Consider the following 24,973-nt stretch of genomic DNA (forward strand, 5'->3'; position numbering starts at 1 on the left):
TGAATATTCTCTGGATTATGCAAACATTGTAAAAGCTGATGTATTCGCCGGTTTGTTTATGTCAATCTCATCTAGTAAGGTATCAAAATGAATGTTTGTGTCAGTCTCTGAATTATGCTGATGACAGGGTGCTGTTTTCATCTCTGCGTTTAACACTCGTCTCGCGGAGATAGGCTTAATAATTCATTTTCACGGAGCCGTAATTAATTCGATGTTTATTATAAAACAACGAATTGTTATATAATGTTAAATGTCATATAGCAGACGTTAATATAATTTAAGGAGTTTTAAACGAGTCGGTCTTGTTTACATGTACAGTGACTAGCCTATGCTGGAACAACAACTCGGCGAGAGTACGGCTGAACGCGACTGAGCATAAACACAGAGAGAGAAAGAGTTTGGTGCTTTAATTTCTAACATGCTCTCATTCGTGGCGTAATAATTAATTTTCACGGAGCTGTAATTAATTAGATGTTTATTATATAAATGTTATATAGCAGACGTTAATATAATTTAAGGAGTTTTAAACGAGTCGGTCTTGTTTACATGGTGATAGCCTATATGCTAGAGCAACAACTCGGTGAGAGAACGGCTGAATGCGACTGAGAATAAACACAAAGAGAGAAATAAGTTTGGCGCTTTTATTTCCAACATGCTCTCATTCATGGCTGTTTTATTTCATTCATGTGAAGTTTCATCTTTATTGTGACATGATGGCGGATTACCTGACTGACTCCGTCAGTGAGTTCTTCTTTAGCGCCAAGTTTAAACTACCTATACATATCAACATCTTATTTGAGGTTATCTCAATTTTGCATAACTGTTATGTTAAACAAAGTTGATTAATTAAGGGATGCAGGTTATTTTACCTCTGAACATAGCTGTTGATAATCTCCCTTCAGACGCAGTCCTTTAATGGTGCGCTTGTATGCAATTCTCAAAACGTGCACAAGATGCCGCCATTTATCGGAAAATCCGATATTACAAAACCGATACCCGATTATGGGAAAATGCTTAAATATCGCGAAAATATCGGGAATCCGATATATCGGTCGATCACTAATATATATATATATATATATACTCCTGAACAAAATCTTATGACCAGGGGATGCATTGCAAGTTTTACACATTTCGCACTAGTGGATCATAACGGGGTTGTAAGTGCTGCTTCAAAATGCCAAAAGAAGAAACAGGAGCAAGAGACAAAAAATAGAGAGTAGGCAATTTATTGAAAACTGCATTTAAACTCAAACAGGCCGTTCATCAGCTGATCAAAAGTTTAAGACCATAGCCCAAAAATAAACGCACAACAGTACTAAAAGTGTCAAAAAAGGACTCAGCAATGAGTAGCCACACCGTTCTTGTTGATCACTTCAAAAACTCGTTTCGGCATGCTTGATGCGACTGTTTCCAGGAGGCTGGTGGGAACATTGTTCCATGTGGTGACGATGGCTTCACGAAGGGCATCCACAGTCTGGAACTGACGTCCATTTTTGTAAACTTCCCTTGCCATCCATCCGCAAATGTTCTCAATGGGATTTAGACAGAGGTGGAAAGAGTAACAACATATTCTACTCAAGTAAAAGTACTGTTACTTCAATGAAATTTTACTTAAGTACAAGTAAAATTACTGGACTAAAAATTTACTCAAGTAAAAGTAAAAAGTAGCTAATTTAAAATGTACTCAGAGTAAAAGTTACTTAGTTACTTTTTTAACAGTGGGGGTGGGGGACTCTCCCCTGTAGGGTTGTGATAGAATGAGATTTTCACGATATGACAACTATCTCAGAAAACATCAATTAAACATTTACTGTACCTATTACTAAATGATGGTTATTATCACTTGTTAAAATGATGTTAAATGAATGAAGAAGATTGGTCTTTTTTTATTTGGTTGAACAAATGCTTTATTATAACAAACTTAAAACCATTTGTTTATTTTGTTTATCAAAATTTCAATAAAACATGTCTAATAAACTAAATTCAATAAATTACTATGAATTAGATTAACAACTTATTTTTATCATTAATTTGTATAAATGTTTAAGAATAATAAAGTCCATATGTAGTAGACGGAGCAGCTCATTCACAGAGAGAGAACAAGCAGATCATATATTCATATAGCAATGTTTTGTGCTTTAATGTTCACAGACCATGTCACGATTTGATTTATTTCTAAGGCCTACAGCTCTACATTCGAGTTTTTCGTTCATCCACCAGTTTGCGTGTATTACGCCAAATCTACGTTATAATGTAAAGTTAATGTTCATGACTGGATTCCGGGATTCCCTCTGCGTCACAGAAATCAATCGGCCTTTAAGGGATCCCCTGGTGTTGAGACTTGTATGGCTTAATATAACATAAATGATGTCTCTTACTGAATTATGTAGTAGAAAACCCATGAAAGATCTACGTTATTTAAAAAATCGATTTTATATTTGGACCATGGGTGGCGCCATTTTGTTTGCGTTCTAGGTTGATGACGTAGAATGGTTGAACTCCTCAATCAGCTGGCGTTACCCGTAGCTATTTTTACCACAACGCAACTCGAAAATTGTTTCAGAGTTAAACAAAACCTATGAATTGCTTTGTAATTGTACTTAAAACACACTCAAACATACATGCGCAAACAAACTCACCTACACAAGTCACAAACAGATCGGCGGCCGGGCACACACACCTGACAGACTGCGTTGTCTCAATCGAGATGTTGGGCTGCTCAGTCTCCACGACAGGGGCTGAATCCGAAATCGACCCCCTATACCCTGAAATAGGGCATTATTTGAAGGGACGGCCATTTGTAGTGTTGTCCGACATCATAGACATGTTCGAGTGCAGTCATTCAGTCTCACGTTCACCGCAATAACGAGTGTACAGCCGATTTACAAACAGCTGTCCGACTTCACGCACCCAAACATACATGTGCACACAAACTCTCTCGCTCACACAGACTCACACACACCCCAACAGATCGGCGCGAACACACACACACACACACACACACACACACCCCAACAGATCGGCGCGAACACACACGCACTGCGTGCGCGCATACATAACCCTCAATCACTATTCCCTGAGTTGATATCTAGACTGTTGATATGCAGTAGATTAACTGTAATGCCTAATGTATCCAGCAGAGGGAAATATCTAGGTAGGATGATGGGATAGGGTAACGTGAGGAAGAGAGGCAGGATGTTTTGGTGAGGATGCATGGGATTGGTTTGTGCATTAAAGTTTGAGCACAAGCTCAGTGAATTAACCTCAATCTTTAAACTTTCACTTTTAAGACACAAATTACTTTCGCTACTTTTGTTCACTAATACAACTTGAAGGAGTTAATGAAGACGATCGAGTGCGTGAAGTCGGACAGCTGTTTGTAAATCGGCTGTACACTCGTTATTGCGGTGAACGTGAGACTGAATGACTGCACTTGAACATGTCCCTATGGTGTCGGACAACACTACAAATGGCCGTCCCTTCAAATAATGCCCTATTTCAAGGTAAAGGGGGTCGATTTCGGATTCAGCCCCTGTCGTGGAGACTGAGCATCCCAACATCTCGATTGAGACAGCGCAGTCTGTCAGGTGTGTGTGCCCGCCCGCCGATCTGTTTGTGACTTGTGTAGGTGAGTTTGTTTGCACATGTATGTTTGAGTGTGTTTTAAGTACAATTACAAAGCAATTCATTGGTTTTGTTTAACTCTGAAACAATTTTCGAGTTGCGTTGTGGTAAAAATAGCTACGGGTAGCGCCAGCTGATTGAGGAGTTCAACCATTCTACGTCATCAACCTAGAACGCAAACAAAATGGCGCCGCCCATGGTCCAAATATAAAATCGATTTTTTAAATAACGTAGATCTTTCATGGGTTTTCTACTACATATTTCAGTAAGAGACATCATTTATGTTATATTAAGCCATACAAGTCTCAACACCAGGGGATCCCTTTAAGTTATAAACATACCTTTATTTGCACAGATGGATGTGTGCCCGAACATGTTCTATGTGTTTTTTCATTTGCATCCACATTTTGTGCACATATGATATCCTCCAGGACAACACCACATTATTTTTTTCTGTATCCAAAGTATTTCCATACTAGCCAGGAGTTCACGACGGCGTTTTGCTTTCACCTGGGTCTGCGTCACTGACGTCTGTCTTGTTCGTCTCCATCTGATATTTGCGCGCATGTTCTCTCCCGTGTCCCGCGCCCTCTATTCAATATTAGTCATTTCCGGATCTCGTTTTTTTTCCTCCCCTCTTTGCATTAATGATTTATTTTTACTCAGTAACGGATGTGGTTTAAAATGTAGCGAAGTACAATACTTTAATCAAAATGTACTTAAGTAAAAGTAAAATTACAGATTTTTAAAACTACTTAAAAAAGTAGAAGTACACAGAAAAACTACTCAATTACAGTAACGCGAGTAAATGTAATTCGTTACTTTCCACCTCTGGATTTAGATCAGGGGAACACGCAGGATGGTCCAAAAGAGCAACGTTATTCTCCTGGAAGAAGTCCTTCGTCAGGCGGGCTTTGTGAATTGCAGCGTTGCCCTGTTGAAGACCCAGTCATTACCGTACAGACGGGGGCCCTCGGTCAAGAGGGATGCCCGCTGCAACAGGTCCACATAGCCAGCCGCCGTTTGACGCCCCTGCACAACCTGAAGCTCCATTTTCCCATTGAAGGAAAAATCACCCCAGATCATGATGGAGCCTCCTCCACTGTGCCGCGTAGAAAACATCTCAGGTGGGATCTCCTTGTCATGCCAGTAATGTTGGAAGCCATCAGGACCGTCCAGGTTAAATTTTCTCTCGTCAGAGAATAAAACTTTCTTCCACTTTTCAATGTCCCATGTTTGGTGCGCCCTTGCAAATTCTAAACGGGCAAGTTTGTGTCGTGGGAGGAGACGTGGCCTTTGAAGACGTTTTTTGTTCTTGAAGCCCTTCTCTAGCAGATGACGTCTTATGGTTATTGGGCTGCAGTCAGCATCAGTAAGGGCCTTAATTTGGGTTGAGGATCGACCTGTGTTTTCACGGACAACACGTCGGATCCTGCGGCTCAGTGCAGGTGAAATCTTTTTGGGTCTATCACTTGACTTTTTTGTCCCATAACTCTCAGGATTTTTTAAGAAATGTAAAATGACTGTCTTACTGTGTCCAACCTCAGCAGCGATGGCGCGTTGCGAAAGGCCTTGCTTGTGCAGCTCAACAATCCTGCCACGTTCAAAGAGAGAAAACCTTTTTGCCTTTGCCATCAGGAGATCTTGACAGTATGACTGCTTGAAGGACAATGACGTGAAAGCCATATTTTTGTGCAGATTTGACCTTTTTATGGCTATGGTCTTGATCAGCTGATGAACGGCCTGTTTGAGTTTAAATGCAGTTTTCAATAAATTGCCTACTTTCTATTTTTTGTCTCTTGCTCCTGTTTCTTCTTTTGGCATTTTGAAGCAGCACTTACAACCCGGTTATGATCCACTAGTGCGAAATGTGTAAAACTTGCAGTGCATCCCCTGGTCATAAGATTTTGTTCAGGAGTGTATGTATATATATATATATATATATATATATATATATATATATATATTGGGGAATCAAACCACTAGATTCTTTATTGAGTTTTTTTCCCTCGAGAAGAAAGCTAATAGCAGCAGAGCTATAACTCCCGAGTGCATGCAACACATAAATCACATGTATCCCAACGTATAATGATTCAAATTGCTGCTTGCTCATCATTATACTCCTGTCTTATTACATAAATATATTCTTGAGACAAAAAACAACAAATAGACAGAAACCATTTTTCACACATGTCAGATGCTGACATTGAATCCACCCCCCAAGATTATTGTTATATACATGGGGGGAGGTGCTGCTGTAATTTATTGTAGAAAAGTCTACACTCTAAAAATGGCTGGGTTAAAAACAACCCAAATGGCAAGCCAGTGCTGGGTAAATATTGGACAGAACACATGCTGGGTTAAATTAACCCAGTGGCATTTTAACCCAGTGGCCTGGGCTGTTGAGAAAACCCAAAATGTAGTCAATTTTTTTTACCATTAATGGATTTGCTATTCTGGGTTATTCTTGCTGGGTTGTTCTTAAAAAATATCCTGTGCATTAGCCTACTGTAAAACTAGGCAATCGTGAAAGAACAAATGAAGAATGCATGTTTAGACTTTTAAAACAATCATTTTTATTGCTTGACAAATGGTACAATACACAAATGTGTTAAAATTGGCAACAATGACAACTACAAACCTAATATATTCTGTCAGTTTATTCACGTTTAAATCAAACTTTTATTTTGACGGGTTGCCGTGACTTTTGGGTCTCTGTGTTCATGATATGACACGCGCCCCTGTCATTCACACAGAGACATGGAAGACAAGGCAAAACATGGAAGAGTAATATTTAAATAGTATTTAATCTACACAGACACTCGTATATATTCGGCTACAGTCTGGAGCCCTGCGTGACGCGACTGAACGCAGCTGCGGGACCGAATATAGTCTACTTGTGAGTCGATGCTATACAGATACTATCGTCACATTTTTAACATTTCAGTACATACTTGGTACCGAAGTACCGGTACTTGTGACATCCCTACATACAACCATGTTTAATTCTCATAAGGGGATCATGGTTCTGTGTAATCACAAACTGTATTAATCTATCGTCTCACATGCCCACCTAAACTAACACGAGTCAGTACATTGCATTGGATTCTGAGGTAAAACTTTTGTCGTCTTAACGTCATGTAAGCTTAAGAATTGTTGCCGCGAAGAAAAAAAAAACTATAATTATGCTAATTAAAATGATTATTAATGAAAACATATGAACTTATCTTTGCCTTTTGCATCGTCCTCAAAATGACAGTTTGGGAGGGAGCGAATTTAAACAAATCAAGGCGGGAAGCACGTGAAACAACCAAGCGCTGGGTAGAATCAACCAAGCATTGCGACCCAGCAGGTTTAACCCAATGACTGGAAATTTGAAACTACCCAATGGTGTTTCAAATGTGATCAAACAAACCAACAAAAATTACCCAACAGTCTTAACCCAGCATTTTGGGTTAAAAAATAACCCAGCATTATTTAGAGTGTAGTTTCAAATATAATTCATTTGAAGTATAGGTGCTTAATATTACACTATTTGTTGTAAATGATAAATCCCATTTGACATTTGTGCTGGCTGCTGTATAAAGGCCACCCGGACACAATACAGACTCTATCAAAGAATATACTGATTTTCTATCAGAGTTAGTACTGGCTACAGATAAAGTCCTAATTGTTGGCGATTTTAATATTCATAATGAAAAAGAGTGGTAGTGCAGCTGGATGAAAACAAACTCAAGGTTTTTCGCATTTTGTAGAAAGAAAGCACAATTACATACAGAAAGGCCTTAACAACTATTAGATCTGCTTAATTTTAAACTGTCTAAGAATAACGCAAACATAACCCTAAGTATTTATTTGATATAGTGACTAAATTAACAAGAAATAAAGCTTCTGATGTTTCCAAACAGCACAAAAGTAATTGTTTTATGAAGTTACTTGTTTTGGAATATTACGGAGAAAATTATAACTTATGCAACTGTCTACCACAGTACTGCATCACCCTTACAAAAATGAACCATGGTTTAATTATAGTAAAAGTGTAGTAACCATGTTTTTTTGGCTAATTGTTTACATTTATATGACCACAGTTTTACCACAAATACCATGGTTAAACGATGGTTACAGTAGCAAAGCCATGGTTAATTTGTGGTTAACATGTTTTCTTCTTCGTCTTTTTTTCTTGTAAAGGCAGAAAGTGCATTGTAGTGTCCCTGAGGGAAAATTACAATCATTTGTTGCTATAGGACAGGAAGAATTGTCTAAGCTTGTTTAATTGTCTAAATCAACAACATGTATGTAAGACCCTCTACCAACTAAGCTACTGAAGGAGATGCTTAGGTCCTCTTCTTAAGGTCATGAATTCATCTTTGTCATAGGTCTTTTTCTTAAAATTATGAATTCATCTATGGAAGTATCCTCACAACTATGTTCCTTTTTTGAAAGAAATAGTGTCTGCAAGGATTTCCACTCAGGATTTAGCCCGTATCATAGTACCGAGACTGCTCTCATAAAAGTTACAAATTTGCTTTTATCATCCGATTGTGGTTGAATCTCTCTATTAGTGTTACTGGATCCTAGAGCTGCATTTGATAGCATCAACCACAACATTGTTTTGAATAGACTCGAAAATCATGTTAGTGTTCCACACAAAACCGTCCTCATGCATGCTCCACATGTTGTTTGAATGATCTGCTGTAATGCAATCTCATGCATAATACAGCGCAGCAATACTGAGCAAATTCTCAGATTTGTAAAAGCACACTTCTACCTCACATTGCTTCGATTTTGCTTTTCAACACAAAAATAACCAATTGTTGGTAAAAATGTATGAGTGACTTTAGTATTTTCATCAAATTTACATATCATATCTAAATTTCATGGGCCTTTCATTTTTTTTTTCTAAAGATGTTTTTTGTCACTTTACGTAGTACTTATCATTCTGATGTATGTTCAAGTGTTTGGTTTTAATTAGTTATTTGATGCTATAAAAATTTGGTGTTTGCAGTTAAATCTGCAATAGTGAGAATGTGGTGTCACAGGAGGAAGCCAAACTACATCCACAAAACCTTAACAATTACCGTCCTGTAGCACTGACACCGGCTATAATAATAATAATAATAATAATAATAATAATAATAATAATAATTTGTTCGATTTATATAACGCTTTAAGGCACTCAAAGCGCTTTACATTGAAGGGGGGAATCTCCTCAACCACCACCACTCACACAACGCACCAGCTGATTGGTGGAGAGGAGACAGAGTGATTAAGCCAATCAGGAGAGGGGGATTATTAGGAGGCCATGATGGATAGAGGGGCCAATGGGCAAATTTTGGCCAGGATGACGCGGTTACACCCTTACTCTTTTTCCGAAGGACATCCTGGGATTTTTAATGACCATGGAGAGTCAGGACCTCGGTTTAATGTCTCATCAGAAGGCTCTTTGTCAGTATAGTGTCCCCATCACTATACTGGGGTATTAGGACCCACACAGACCACAGGGTGAGCGCCCCCTGCTGGCCTCACTAACACCTCTACCAGCAGCGACCTAGTTTTCCCAGTTGGTCTCCCATCCAGGTACTGACCAGGCTCAGCCCTGCTTAGCTTCCGTGGGAAACCAGTCTTGGGTTACAGGGTGATATGGCTGCTGATTATGAATTATGAAGTGCTTTGAGAGGCTGGTTCAGACTCCAATCTCCCACCCAGGTTTGACCCATACCAGTTTATTTACAGAGCCAATACTTTCACAGAGGACCGCATAGTAACAACTCTCTATATTACTTTGTCCCATCTAGAGGAATGCTCTGTACCTCGCTGCAATGCACTGCAATGCAATGACTACTGCAATGTTCTCCTGGCTGGACTCTGGACTGGCATCGTTTGCCATCAAGATACTTCAAATTATTTAGAATGCAGTGGTACGTCTTGTCTTGAACAAGCCCAAAAGGGCCTATGTCACACCCCTCTTTGTCTCCCTACACTGGCTACCACTGCTCGCATCAAGTTCAAGGCGTTGACGCTTGCTTACAAATTTATCCCAAGCACAGCGCCTGCATACTTCGACTCGCTCTTATGAGTCTACATCCCCACCAGAAGCCTTCGTTCAGCTAAGGAGTGACGGCTCATGGTACCATCACAGAGAGGCATGAAATCCCTTTCCAGAACATTTTCGTTCACCGTTCCTTGCTGGTGGAACGATCTCCCCACCTCAATCCGGAATGCAGATTCACTGGTAACATTTAAAAGACTATTCTAACTTATAGTACTCTAAGCCATGTCCAAAGCTTAGTTTTTTTTTTACCTCTTCATGACGAATCACTTCCTGTTTTCCTCAGTTGCAAGTCACTTTGAATAAAAGCGTCTGCTGAATGAAAAAAAAAAAAATTTCTGCTAAATGATCAAAATCATTTGTTATTGGTAAACTTTAGCTCCTTAGCTCTTTAACACTATCCTCCCCAAAATAATAGAGTTCAAACTGTTAGACCTGGGATATATCTCACTCTATTTGCCTTTGTGTTAAGGACTTCCTTACTGATCGCTCCCAGAGGGTAAAAGTAAGCTCCCACATTACCTCAGCCATCAACCTCAGTACAGGCTCTCCTTAGGCTCTCCTACCCTTATCTATTCCAGGGATGGGCAATCAAACCCACTGTTCAATGCTAAACAAACATACCTAAACCAGCTAATCAATGTCTTCCGAGTAACTAGAAAGCTACAGGCAGGTCAGTTTTTATCAGGGTTGGAGTTAAACAGCCTCTGTTCATCAGTGGTGACTGTGTGGAGAGGGTCTCAGACTTCCTGTTTCTGGGCTTCCATATAGAGTACAATTTGACCTGAATTGTCATCACCACTGCTATCATAAAGAAGGCACAGCAGAGAGAGCACTTCTCTGAGAATACTCAGAATTACTAGCTCACACAAACACTGTTGTTTTCCTTTTACCACTGAGAGCATATTGACATACTGCATCTGTGTGTGGTTTTCCAGCTGCACAGCTGTGGAAAGGTAATCACTCCAGAGGGTCATCACCGCAGCACAGAAGGTTATAGGTTGTCCCTCTCCTCTTTGATACTGAAAACTCGAACAAACAAAAAATAGTTTCTATGCCAAAGCCTATCTGTTCTAAATTGCACTACCCTCTGTTGCCATCCAAACTACAATAACTTGAACAGATTGTCATGTGCAATGTTGAATATGAGTCATGTAACTGTTTACTTAATTTGAGATTAACAGTTTTAATGCCAAAATCAAATCTGCTATAAATACTGCAATAATTTAAACTGGTTTAGAGGAAATACATTTAAATTATTATGATTTAAATATTTGACTTACCTTAAATCACTGGGTTCAAATATTTGAGTTACCGTAATTCCTTCTCACCCAAACAAAACTCATGGTATCATTATTTGTCATGGTATCAAAAGCATTTACTCAGATCAACTTTTTTAAATACTTTTTTCATTTTCAGATCTTTTTTTTTTTTTTTTTACTTGCGTTTACTCAATTAATAAGGAATATGCCATTGATTTCACTGTTTTTCATCATAGTTTACGTTTTTAGTCACTTTTGTAGGATTCATTTTACATTTTAGTTGCCACAGCTATACAGTGTGGAAAAATGCAGAGTTAGAATGGCTAATTGTTTAGCAACAAATAAGCCAGAAATAACTGAACTGCAATTGCCTCCTTAGTCACATGTTTTGTTCAGTCAAAAAATTGTGACTGAAAATTGTTCTAGTTTGGGTGAAAATCGACATGATGAACAGTGGAAATGGAAAATGGAAAGCTGATTCGCAAGGGCAAGAAAGAAAATTACTTAAACAGGTTTAGTGTTGAGTTGAGTCTGAATAAACCAGACTCTGACTCAAATCCAACACTAATATTTTCAGGGACATTTAAATTCAGCCTGGTGTCAGACTTAAATGAGCTCGTCTCGACTAATTATTTTTTATTGGCAGTTTGGGAGGTTTTATTGTTCTAATCACTTCCATGGCCACAGGTGTATAAAATGAACAGCGTATTCTCACAAAAATGCGTATAAATAGTACGAGTGTGCAATGTCGTGGAACGTATACGCCAAAACTAATTTTGGCATGTCTATGGCATGCTGTTTTTCGCGTGCATATGATACGCATTTTATGGCGTATTATACATACGAACCCCCCACCCCACCACCCTAAACCTACCCAAGTGCGTGTCATATATACGCCCCACTACCCTAAACCTACCCAAGCGCGTGTCATATATACGCCATAAAGTGCGTATACTATGCACGCGAAAAACAGCGTATCATATGCACGCCAAAATGAGTTTTGGCGTATACATTCCACGACATTGCACACTCGTACTATTTATACGCATTTATGTGTGATCGGGTTGAAAATGAAGCACCTCGGCATGCAGACGCTTCTACAAACATTAGTGAAAGAATGGGTCGCTCTCAGGAGCTCAGTGAATTCAAGTGTGGTACGGCGATAGGTTGACACCTATGCAATAAGTCCATTCGTGAAATGTCCTCACTACTAAATATTCTACGGTCAACTGTTAGTGGTAATATAACAAAGTGAAAGCAATTGGGAACAACTGCAACTCACCACAAAGTATTAGGCCATGTAAAACATGAGCAGGGTCAGTGCATGCTGAGGTGCACAGTGCGCAGAATTTGCCAACTTTCTGCAGAGTCAATAGCTACAGACTTCCAAACTTCATGTGGCCTTCAGATCAGCTCAAGAACAGTGCGTAGAGTTTCATGGAATGGGTTTCCATTGCCGAGCAGCTGTATCCAAGCCTTGCATCAACAAGCGCAATGCAAAGCGTCGGATGCAGTGGTGTAAACACACCGCCACTGGACTCTAGATCAGTGGAGACATGTTCTCTGGAGTGACAACTTGAGTCCTGACCTCAACCCATTAGAACACCTTTGGGATGAATTAAAGCGGAGACTGTGAGCCAGGTCATCTTGTCCAACATCAGTGCCTGACCTCACGAATGCGCTTCTAGAAGAATAGTCACAAATTCTCATAAACACACTCCTAAACCTTGTGGAAAGCCTTCCCAGAAGATCTGAAGCTGTTATAGTTGCAAAGGGTGGGCCAACTCCATATTAAATCCTATGGATTAAGAATGGGATGTCATTAAAGTTCATGTGCATGCAAAGACAGGTATCCCAAAACTTTTGGAAATATAGTGTTTATGTCTGGATTAATAGACAAATCATAAACTAGTCCCAGACTGAAATGCATGTTTGAGCTGTCAAAAGCCCCTTTCACACTGCACGTCAGACCCGCAATATTCCCGGAACATTGCCGGGTCGCCTTCTGTGTGAAAGCAGCCACGTCCCGGAGTTGATTACCGAATTGAACCCGGGTCGGGGACCTAGTAACAATGCGGGGTTCGATCCGGGACTAGCGCTGTGTGAACAAAAGCCAAAACTAATGCAGCAACGTGTACGTAGTTATCGTTATCTTGTTTTTTCAATAATACAACCCTGCAGTGCCAGAAGAGCTCGTCGGTGTTTTAAACACAGAGAGTGTCCGTATACAAAAGAAACTAAATTTAACAAGCAGAAATGTGCGCAAACTGGACACAAGTTGAGACCACGGAGCTCCTTACTATCCGTGCTGAAACTGAGATCACTCGCCATTATACATCACATTCGGATGTTACGTGTCAACTCGATCTGGGACCGTTAAGCGTTGTGTGTGAAAGCGCACATATTACGGTATTACGCTGGCAGTGTGAATGGACCAAATCTAGCGGCCCGGGAACAAATGCCGGGTCGCATTATCCGTGTATTTGCCGGAATCGCAGTGTGAAAGGGGCTTAACTGAAAACAACTTGCACTGATATCTTAAATCAGAGCTATTGTTTTGTCTCAATATCCACAACAGTAAGTTATTTTTATTTTTTTAAAGGCATGTTTAAAAAAAGCCACTTAAACGTCCTAATTTAACTAAGGCTTAATCCTGGCTTAATCTAAGCCCTGTCTCTGAAACGGTCCATGGTCTTGGACTCTTGGTCTTGAGAACCAACATAAGAACAACACTGATTTCTATTGATTTTACTGCTAATTCTAGAAATTCAAATACCTAGTATCATGGTCTTCCCCCATCAATTCATTAAGGCCGGCGACACACTGCAAGAGTGGCATGAGCGTCTCGGCTGCGTGTCATTTCCGTTTTAATTTTGGCTCCCACGTTAACGTGTGCATGCTAGAAATAAAACCGACGCCTATTTTTCACGTTTTTCAACCATGTTGGAAGTGTTTCCAGGCAAAATAGAATAACAAAATAGGAATATGTCATTTTGACACAAATACATATTAATAAATTACATTTTCATTTTTTAAAGTCTCTAGGTTAACATAAATGCAGATATAGGCCTGATTGTAATAAAAAACAATATTGCCTGTCAATACAGAACAAAATATTCTGTAGCATTGTACTGCCGACACTGTCTTTGCTGTATCAGACTATATATTTATGTTTAATATGAAGTATAGGCATTACATGTACGTCATCTAGCAACAGCAGTGCTAGATTTACTAAATATATATTAAATATACTGCAAAAGGAGTTTCTTGCATCTTCTCATGTCTTCAATAGAATTTCAAATGTCTCAAAATGGGACCACAAGGTACAGTAACAGCCAATTTCATTTTTCATCATGCAGAAAATTCAGAAAGGAAGTGGATATTTTAAATGAGACATACCTGAGAACACCATTAGATGTTTTGAGCCGCCGCTGAGCATTAAAAGTTTCCTCCGGGTCTCTCTCACACACATTAACATACACAAAGCCTTTAATTAAAAACAGCAGCATAACAGAAAATGCTCACACACACACACACACACACACACAACAATTAATGATGGCAATGGAGGGTAGTGCTTAGTCAACATGAATGTTAATTAAATCTCTAATGACCCCAAACTAACGAGGACTTCACCAACACAATCACTATTTTATAGGGTAAAAACACACGATTGGTTCTACCACGGTAGCATCTCTCTTTTGCCTAACTAACTAGGTGTGTGTGTACTGAAGATAAATGAACGTAGGTGTAAAGTGCCTCAATTGTGGCAGCTCCGCAGGCAGTGTCCTCAGGGACTTTTGTAATCTCACTTGGCACCAATAACCCTGTATCTGAGGAAATTTTAGTGTGTGTGAAAGTGGGTGTGTGTAGAAAGGAGTGGCTTTGTAGGATGATCAAACAGCCTTGTATTAAATGGCCACACACACACACACACACACACACATGTTGGTCTATGTGGTTTACAGGGACTCTCCATAGGCGTAATGGTTTTTATACTGTACAAACCGTATTTTCTATCCCCTTACACTGCCCCTGCCCCTAAACCTACCCATCACAGGAAACATCCTGCAGTTTTACTTTCTCAAAAAAACATCATTTAGTATGTTTTTAAGGCCATTTGAATTATGAGGACATTTGATATGTCCTCATAAACCACATTTATAGTGTAATACCAGTGTAATACCCATGTAGTTATACAAATTTGTGTCCTCATAAACCACATAAACAGGCTCACACACACACACACACACACACACACACACGTGCATGTAGAAAATGCTACATTTTTCTTTGTCAGCTACAGATCATGTTTCACTGCACGCCGCTGACGTGGCCGGTCTCCATTGACACTGATGCTGTTTTTGACTGACCTCTGCAGCCTGTGTTCCATAACTTTTACACCTCGACCTCTGCTTTTCAAATGCACCAATCATTTAAAAAACCCTCTTAAACTCTGACCTCTCAAACCCTTTTTTTGTACAGAAATGACAATGAGGCACATCTCACTGCAGTTTTCACGATAATAAGCATGTGTGCAGTGTGCACAGCAAGAAGTGACAAGAGGTTATCCGTTAAGCTTAGAGCAGAATAGTCTTAATGGTTGCTGCAAAGAGAAAATACTTTTTCTCAGAATGTCACATTTATATTCAGTGTTGTGTTGTACATTCACTGTGTGAAAATAGCCTTTGTGTTCCACAGAAGAAAGAAATGCTTTAAAATCTCTCTTTAATGCTTTACTCCTCAAAGTTCAATGCATCAGGAAACATTGTCTTAAGTCATGTTAAGAGGCCTTTGCTGCACTACAGGGATATGACCCTCACATTTATGAGAAATAATACCTTAAACACATCTCTAGCGAATTACACAGATACAAGCAATGATGGAGCACTCCTGGACAGAAGTATGGGCGTGATCCTGTCATCTCATTTGCATACAGTTTCCCTAGACACAATGTGCAACAGTCGGGTTTCGAAAGTAAATTTCCATTCATTTTTCTCCATAGGGAAATTGATTTTTAACAGTCATTTATTACCCTTTAAAGACATATCTACTGTGAGATATATGGGTTGCTAATCGATGGCATTTGATTCTGCTGATGCCGTCAGCCAGCATTTTTTTCTGAATAGTTTTTTAAATAGTCATGTTTAAATGTGCAGTTTGTAATGTTGACAGCTAGTGGTTGAAATGGGTACTGTTTTCCGGATTAAAAGTATAAGAGATCTGTGTTTTCTCACTCCTCCTCAGACTTGAGGCTCACGCAGGTTGTCAATTGAGGATATGCATCTGGAGTGACAATGAGAATGGAAGGTAAGGAGACTTACCAAGTTGATGAGATGATTTGTCAGGGTTTTAATATGCTCCCGCTCACAGAGATTTCACAGGATGCTAAGGCTTTTTAGGTTGGGTAGCATCAGCAATCTTTGCACCAGTTGATTCGTTTGGCTTCCATGAGTGCGATAGAGCTCTGGAGGTCACGTGACCCATTCTGTTTATGACGCCATTTTAGCAGGCAGGAACAGCCGGTGGTAGCAAGGCAATGGAGTTTACTGTGCACTTTAATTCAAAAGACATATACTTGTACATAGCAAAACTTAGATTAAACATCTTAAACGTGTATTGATCAAGGAATGGATAGCTTTCCTGTCAGGACAAGTTACAACTAGCCTAGTTTTGACGTAAATGGGCACTAGGTTAAGTTATGCACTACTATATATTTTTGCAGTTCATCTGCAAAAAAAAAAAAAAAAAATCTATGTATCAACTAAATATTTATGAAAACCTACAAAAAGGAGTAACATTAAACGATAGAATAGCAGGCAGGCTGAGCTGCATCAATACGCTCTTGTTTTACTTGACAGACTTCAGGTGCGTCTCAATCAGCTCCCTAGTTCAGTAGTCCGGGCACTGATCAGGGAGTCAGCCCATTGACTTGTGTCCTGATCAGTGCCCTGACTACTGAACCAGGGAGCTGATTGAGACGCACTCCTTAATTCTTTACACGTATGTAATAATGCTGACATACAGGCCTATGCGCTTACATTTTAAGAGAGAAAACGTGAATAGAGCAACGTTATATGTCAGCGGTTAACATGAGCCCATCCAAAACAGCACGCCGCTGTGTGCATCTGTTCCATAGGTCCATGCTGTGCATGTCAAATAAAATCAGTCATAATCAATAATTTTTATTTTTTGTTTCAATATTTATTTATTGATCCTTAATTTTGTTATTCACGATTAAGTTTCGTATTTAGGGAACTTATTTTTATCATTAGTTGTGTGAGGCAAAATTAGTTAAAAATGAAGAATAAACTGAAATTCATGGCATTTGACAATTTGCTACGATAAAATGATTTCCTATTTGCTTTTCCCCGCTTCTTCTGGCATCCTGGCACAAATCAGCTGTCCATCATGTTGAAATAGTAAGGTTTAAACAGTCTGGTTTTATATTATATTATAGATACCAATGCTACAGCCGCTCTAGCGCTCCCCTGATTGCCTGCCAAAATGGCGGAGTTTAGGCTGCATACGTCAACCTCCAGAGCTCGTTGCACTGTGTTACTGCCCAATTGGCAGTGGGCGGAATCACACCGTCCGAAACAGACATTCTGACATGGAATGCACATTTCAGAATAGAATGCCTGGCTGTAGCATTGACTTTTGAGAGAAATTAGTAACTTAGCATGTTTCCGAAATATCTGCAAACATATTTGGGTATTTTTATGCTTTAATGCAGTACAAAAAACATATATATATTTTTTTTATAAATGATGCTTTTATAAAAAAACAGATTATTTCTGTCATCCTTGGGCTAGTAATACATTATCACGCTCCTATTCACTCAAATGCTTTTAAACAATTCAAGCACGACAAAAGAAAACACACGTGTCCTGCTTGCCGTGACAAATGGGAGCTCGTCCGCTCGTCCTTTAGCTTTTGATAATTCCTGTTATTTGTCGACATGATTTGGAAGCGTTTTCATTGCGTTTGGTTATTTTGTAATGAATCTGGTTCGTTCATTAACTGAATGGAATCCCGGACGAGCCCCCATTTGTCACGGCCGGCTCGCAAGTCTCAACAAGGAGGGAAATGACGCGTTGTGTGATGTGCAAAAAGAAATATCATTCATTTAAGTAAGAGTAAATAAAGTAAGGGAAAAGACCAAAACGAGAATAAAACAATAACTAGGACGATGACAAAATTGCACAAGGGGAGAGCGCCCGTCACGACTGAAGGAAGCTGCTTTAATTTGCCGGCATCAGCTCTAGCACAGGTATAATAACAACACTGCCACAACACTTTTTACCCCAACTTCCTCCTCTAAAGGCCTCTTTAAATGAATAAAACTAGATGCTTATCTTAACCTTTATGTCACTTTTATAACGTAATCTACCCATTCAGCATGTTAAATGCATATGTGTTTGGAACAGAGGGGAACACGGTCGCATTTGCAAGAGATATGCATTGCTGCCTAATGTGCCAATCATAAATCAAAGCACGAGGATGACAGGGGTCGAGCAGAACACCGGAAAATCTGACAGAATGGACAATATTTGTCTGTATTCGCAATACACGAGCCGCAGGTTCAGCTGTGCGCGACCAATGCTGCCTGTGTAAAAGTGTGCAGTGTGAAACCGCCGTTAGCGTCGAGTTTCTTAACTTTTCCGCTGACGAAAGCAGAGCTGTGGAGACCAACTTCGCCATACTTTCATTGTTTTGAAGGGGGAGCTGAAATGACGGGAGGGGTTGTGCTGCGAAGATTTGCTTCCCCCGGTCTGCATTTTCCTCAGACATTCATTCTCCTCCCACACAAAACAGAATTTAATTACAAATATGTAAAATTCCGGGAAAATCTGTGTTAACACTAGATTCCGGGTTAATACACAGATTCCGCGATTCTGTCCGCGATTCTGTGATCGCGAAAATTATATGGCCCTACCAATGCTCTAATTAACAATCAAACATCTAAAAGTATCTTCATTTGTATGTTTTCTGGGAGGAGTACCTTTCCTCTCACTCACACTGACAGATCCTACCCATGCGCACAAAGACTCAAGATCCCGATATATACCCAGAATTTACAGTATTTCAAAATGCCTGTCTTGGAGAATATTCACGCAAACATTATCTGTCATGTCCATAGAGTGTAAAAAAATATGGATGTCACAACTTAATTCTCTTCAGCTGGAGTAAAAGAAGACTCCAGAGGTCCGAATATGGCGCTGATATCTTGCGCAGCGCAGTAGAGAGCAGGAAGTAGAGGTGCAATATCAAAAGTCCACCCACTCTCTTGCATATGGCAATATGTGTGAAATAAACAGTAATTGAAATCTAGAAATTAAAGCTAAAGCTCCAATCTCCACCCCAAAAACCTGAAAAAAAGTCAGTGCCTCAGTGACAACTTCACTCAGAGAAGACGTCAATCTCAGCCGTCAATCATGACGCCCCCCCCCCCACACACATTTTTATAGCATCAAATAACTAACTAAAACTAAACTTATTTAAAGACCAAACCCTTAAAATTAAATCATAGTGATAAAAAACTTCCTACAAAATTATTTGAAGTGTAATTTGTTTGTTTGTTTGTCTCTCATCCATTAGAAAACACTGAGGGGTGGGGGTTATGAGCGATACTGGGACCAACCATCAGGGGACGATTGAGGCACGGAGGCTTCAGTTTCTGAGAGAACTGCTTCAGGCTTGGTTATGTCTTATGTTAACTGATGAGGAAAAACATCTGATATGTAACATTATATTAGATCCGTGCATTACATAGACTGTCAGTCTCAATGTTAATTAAAAGAATTGTGGTATTATGGGGAAAAAAGCTGAGTATATATTTTTCCTGTAGATATTTGGTGCTGCCTTGGTCTGTGTCAAATTTGTTGTTATTACCAGGGATTTTAAGAGAAACTTTGCTGTCTCTATTCAAACAAATCATACATCATTTTGAAGGTCTATTTAATGCAGGAATGTGAAAATAATAATAATAAATGTAAAATGCTCATTGCGACTCATTTTGCTAGCACAGTCACCTTTGTCTTTTTGTCCACTTATAAAAAATAAAATAAAAATAAAAATTAATTCCTTTTTTATTGTAGTGTTGAATCCCTATGGGAAAAATGAATGGGGGAAAATAGTCACTAATGCTGATTTCATTCTGACCAGCACAGCACAGCAAAAGGAACCTTTATGAGAACTAAACGCATCTGATGTATTAATCAATATTATCTGCTCCAGCGGTTCACCCGGACACAGCACAATGTCGGGCATGTAAAATAAAAAAAAATAAACACACAATCATGCCATCAATTGAGCACTCCAATACTTGTGCTACCCTAATGCAAATTAATCATCACAGGTCAAAGTGAAGGATGCAGTCAAGGATGACAGACGCACACAACATTTACCGCATGTCCTTTGACTATCTATATAGAGCACCAGCAAACTCATCACTCTATGCTAATGAGACACTGAATGTCACCTTGTGGTCCTCACAAACACACCCTACCAATCACAAGCAAAAGCCCATAACATGAGGTCAAAGACCAAATTTAAATGGTCCACCAGCTCAACAGACATGACATTAACAGTGAAGGACTGGATTGAAAGCATTATAGAGATGAAGAAAGGGAGTGTTTAGGGGGAAAATGACAGCAACATTTCTGTCATCTCGGTCTCTCTTCATCCCTTTGTAGACAACAATGTTTTATTTGAGAGCTGAAGTGCAGGGTTGTGCTGGTAAATCGGCACATTGCCGTGTTTACCGTGGCTTTGTTAAGACAGTGACGGGATGATGCCACCTGCACATTTCAAGATAAGAAAATATCAAAAATCTCCAAAGACACAATGACATGCATAGAAAAGCTCTCTCTTCCCATGCGCCTGTTCACACTCTCGCACACTCCATATTACCGATGACTATTACAGAACCGACATATCAAACTCTGACCTAATAACACAGCGCTGTCGAATGTTTTGACAGACTGCCTGTTTGGAGATATTGCAGTTCACATCTGTGTTTACCTACTCTCGCTTTTCTCTGTCTTTTTTTTTTTCTGTTCCCATTGACAGTTTTTCATATGCTCTACAGATCAATGAAAAGCTGAAATCTAAAAATTAATGCATTTTAAAACCCACCCTTAAGAAATCACCGAAGACAAGAACTCTGGTATTCTGAGGTCAGATAATGCAAATTATAAAGAGAACAAAAGGACACAACCCTGGTACCTCCTCTGACATTCTGGTTTGGTTTATTTCATTGTCCCTTGCTGATCCCTTCACTGTCCTTTTTCAAATAAATGCTAGATTCTTTCTTTTAGAGAATGAAAATGCTTTCTAAAGTTTAGTGTGACTGTTTTGTCAATAACATTTCACCATATAAAGACATTATTGCTGTGTGAAGCCTGAACCATTGCCAGATCGTAATAATGAAAAAAATGCAAATGACGATCCATAATTTAAAACCATATGGTACTTCATATTAATGAATGGGGGACTCCAATAAAATGCTTTTCTGAGTGAATGAACTGGAATTGCTTTGCATTCTCTCACACTCACTCACGCGAACACATCAAGCCCATAAGTAATAGATGTTGATGGTAAATTCAATCTGGGCTATTGCTGTTTCAGACATGCAATTCACACTGGTACTCATTCTTAGATATGTGTGTGTAAATTGTATTTCAAATGCTTTTAGAATTTTTTGGGGAATTATTATGTCCAAACATACATTTATCATCGAGCATACATACCACTACTCTCTGGTCCTCAAACATCCGTTAAGTATCAGTGTCAGACAGCCTTGAGTGCACAGTGTTATTCTCAGGCTCCGACCGTCTTTGATATCTGTGAGTTATGTAACGTCAAACCCTCTCATGTCCATGAAACATATTGTTATTCTTGACTAAAATGAATTAGTGGGCAAAATAGGAATTCAATTGAGCAGCTTATTCTATTTATACAACTGGCATTTATTAAAATAAAAATATCAAACAAATCAGAGAAATTGAGTTTGTGTACGTTTTGAAAATAATTATCGTTTTTTTTTTTAAGAAATATTTTAAATAGACCCAAGTATTTAAATAGCGTACAATCAAATGCCAAATTGGTTTTATAGCTGCATGTATAGTGAAAATCCCCCAAATGTCACGCTTTTTCTCTGTATGAGGCAGTCATTCATGCTCAGCTCAGGCCATATGTACAGTGCACGTGAATGGTTGGTAACCCTGTGAATGAAGCACTGGGTTTATTCTTGAATTAGTGGCAAGCAGCTGTTCACAGTATTAATGACTCTCATGTGAAACTGCAAATGAGTCATACACGTATTATCCTAATAACTCATGAGCCAGTGAATGATTCTCGTCCACTTTTAGGGACGGTTCACAGGGGACGCGTTTTTTTGTACTTTTCTTGCATTGTAGCCTATTTTAACTTTGAAAAATGCCTCTTGGAATACGTTTGCAAGAACGCGTCCTGTGTTAACATCCCCTCATCTTTCAGTTCATTAATGTGGACTAAAACGCGCGCACTCACCCGCGTTCCTCAGCTTTCTATTTCTGAGCACCGAGATGATCACCAGCACGTTACCGAGCACATCCACCACACTCGTGAAGATCAGCACACCGGCCAGCACCATGACGACCCATGCTGGCCGCGCGCCTGCTCCGCTACCCCATGCGCGACCCTGCCCGACATCCGTCCGGTTCCTGACGAGGGAGACATTATCGGGCATGTCGAATAAACTTCCCCCTCTCTCACAGAAAAAAAAAGCACGCTCGGTATCTTTCTCACGAAGCTTCTGTCATCTTCACCTTCGTCAACAATGACACATTTCCATATTCTCAACAATCCTTGGGAAGCTCGTTGACGGGTTTTGTTTTTTCATCAATGTGCCACAATTTTCCACCCGGCTATTGTCTTGACTGGCGAATATGTTCAACTTCACGGTGCTCGTTCGCCCACCTCGCCGCGCGCCTTTTAAAACTCACTCAGGGTGAGAGCGCGGCGGCGCACGAGACGGTCTCGAGCTTCTCTGAGCATCTCGCTCTGGTCGCGTGCGCTCCGGTATTTCCCATTGATAACGGAAGGATCACGCTGGCGTGGGTTCACTCCTTTTCCTCTTCTCGTTCAGCATATTTACATTGACGCTTGAGCTGAGTTAAACAGAGACGCCTCCAAAAAGCTGTCAAATGTGGGACGCGTCGGCTCGCCTTGTATGTCCAGTCAGTCAGACTTTATTTATTTATTAATTCACTCGGTGGCGACGGAATCCGATGCTTGAGATCGGATGATGGAGTTGAATTCCCGCCTCAGGGGTGTGAAACCTAAGTGCAATATTTTGCAGTTTTGGAACGTGTCGTTGAAAACGGTTATCTTCATCTAAGGTGGTCTTCACGTTTGAGGAGCAAGAATGCCGTTAAATACAAGAATCCAACTTAGAAAATGAGCAAGAAAATGGGATTCCCTCAGCGACTGGGTTGAGGAGGAGAAGCGAGAAGAGTTCCCGGTCCAGTTCTCGGAGAAGTCTAGTTAAACGGCAGCTGGAGAGACGTCGCCTTCGACCTGCTCTGCACGGCCGGTCTCTGTCGGTCTCCTCATTGAGGACCAAAATCCGTGAGCGCGCGCCACCGCTGTTTACAGCTGCCCCGTTCACATCACGCGCTGGGAGCCTCCGCGTGCGTCTAAACTTGTACTGAGAGCGCGCAGGTGCACGTGAGGGCGTCCTGTCAACGGAGTTGAATTAAAAGACCTCGCAGCGTTTTTCTAGCGAGCGATACATTAAAATCACCAACAATTACCAATCAGTAACTAATAATTTAGTTAAATTATATATATATATATATATATATATATATATATATATATATATATATATATATATATATATATATATATATATATATATATAAACACGTTTAACAATATATCTTTAAAAACACAGCGATGGGCAGTGATTTCAAGATCTAAAATAAATAAATAAATTGAATCACACCTTATTTATGACCCTGGTTATTATGACTCATAATTGGTGCTGGTTTCACCATGTTCAAAATGTATTTAGCCTAGTTGCACATCGAGGGAACAATAATACATCTACTGTACAGTCGAACTAAACTATTAGGGAAATCGAATAACTGTTGTTTCAATATTCTAGCCAAACATAAGTGCATGCTGGGAGCAAAAAATCCCTGCCCCTAGTGCTTCAGACATCACAATACATACAGCTTATTCTAGCCAAAACCTTTCACTTAGAGACATCTGACATGGTCCATCACAGTTTGTTGATGTATAGGCTCCCCTAGAATAAATTATACCTTAATAATAGACTCGTGTGGAAAATTAAAAAAAATGTAAAACAAAACCAACTGAAATTGTTTCAGACAATATTTCACATACACAATTCAAACAAAGCACATAGAACAGGCTGTATTCTGTTCATGGTGTTTACTTGAAGTGCCTCAAACTAAACTAAATAGCTTTAAAATACACTCACCTAAAGGATTATTAGGAACACCATACTAATACTGTGTTTGACCCCCTTTCGCCTTCAGAGCTGCCTTAATTCTACGTGGCATTGATTCAAGGTGCTGAAAGCATTCTTTAGAAATGTTGGCCCATACTGATAGGATAGCATCTTGCAGTTGATGGAGATTTGTGGGATGCACATCCAGGGCACGAAGCTCCCGTTCCACCACATCCCAAAGATGTTTTTTTGGGTTGAGATCTGGTGACTGTGGGGGCCATTTTAGTACAGTGAACCTATTGTCATGTTCAAGAAACCAATTTGAAATGATTTGAGCTTTGTGACATGGTGCATTATCCTGCTGGAAGTAGCCATCAGAGGATGGGCACATGGTGGTCATAAAGGGATGGACATGGTCAGAAACAATGCTCAGGTAGGCCGTGGCATTTAAACGATGCCCAATTGGCACTAAGGCGCCTAAAGTGTGCTAAGAAAACACCCCCCACACCATTACACCACCACCACCAGCCTGCACAGTGGTAACAAGGCATGATGGATCAATGTTCTCAT

At 39.8% G+C, this 24,973-nt stretch overlaps 1 protein-coding gene across 1 annotated transcript in view; it reads right to left on the minus strand.

Moving 5' to 3' along the window:
* The window catches only part of mtnr1ba (melatonin receptor type 1Ba), a 30,616-nt gene extending 7,099 nt beyond the window's left edge, over positions 1-23,517 (minus strand). The window contains exon 1 of the mRNA XM_067450193.1: positions 22,474-23,517. Coding sequence (XP_067306294.1) covers positions 22,474-22,672 — 199 coding nt within the window. The 5' untranslated portion in view covers positions 22,673-23,517. The remainder of the gene's footprint in view (positions 1-22,473) is intronic.
* Positions 23,518-24,973: the final 1,456 nt, after the last annotated feature.

This window comes from Pseudorasbora parva, chromosome 8 (assembly GCF_024679245.1).
Source record: "Pseudorasbora parva isolate DD20220531a chromosome 8, ASM2467924v1, whole genome shotgun sequence".
Taxonomy (NCBI): Eukaryota; Metazoa; Chordata; class Actinopteri; order Cypriniformes; family Gobionidae; genus Pseudorasbora; species Pseudorasbora parva.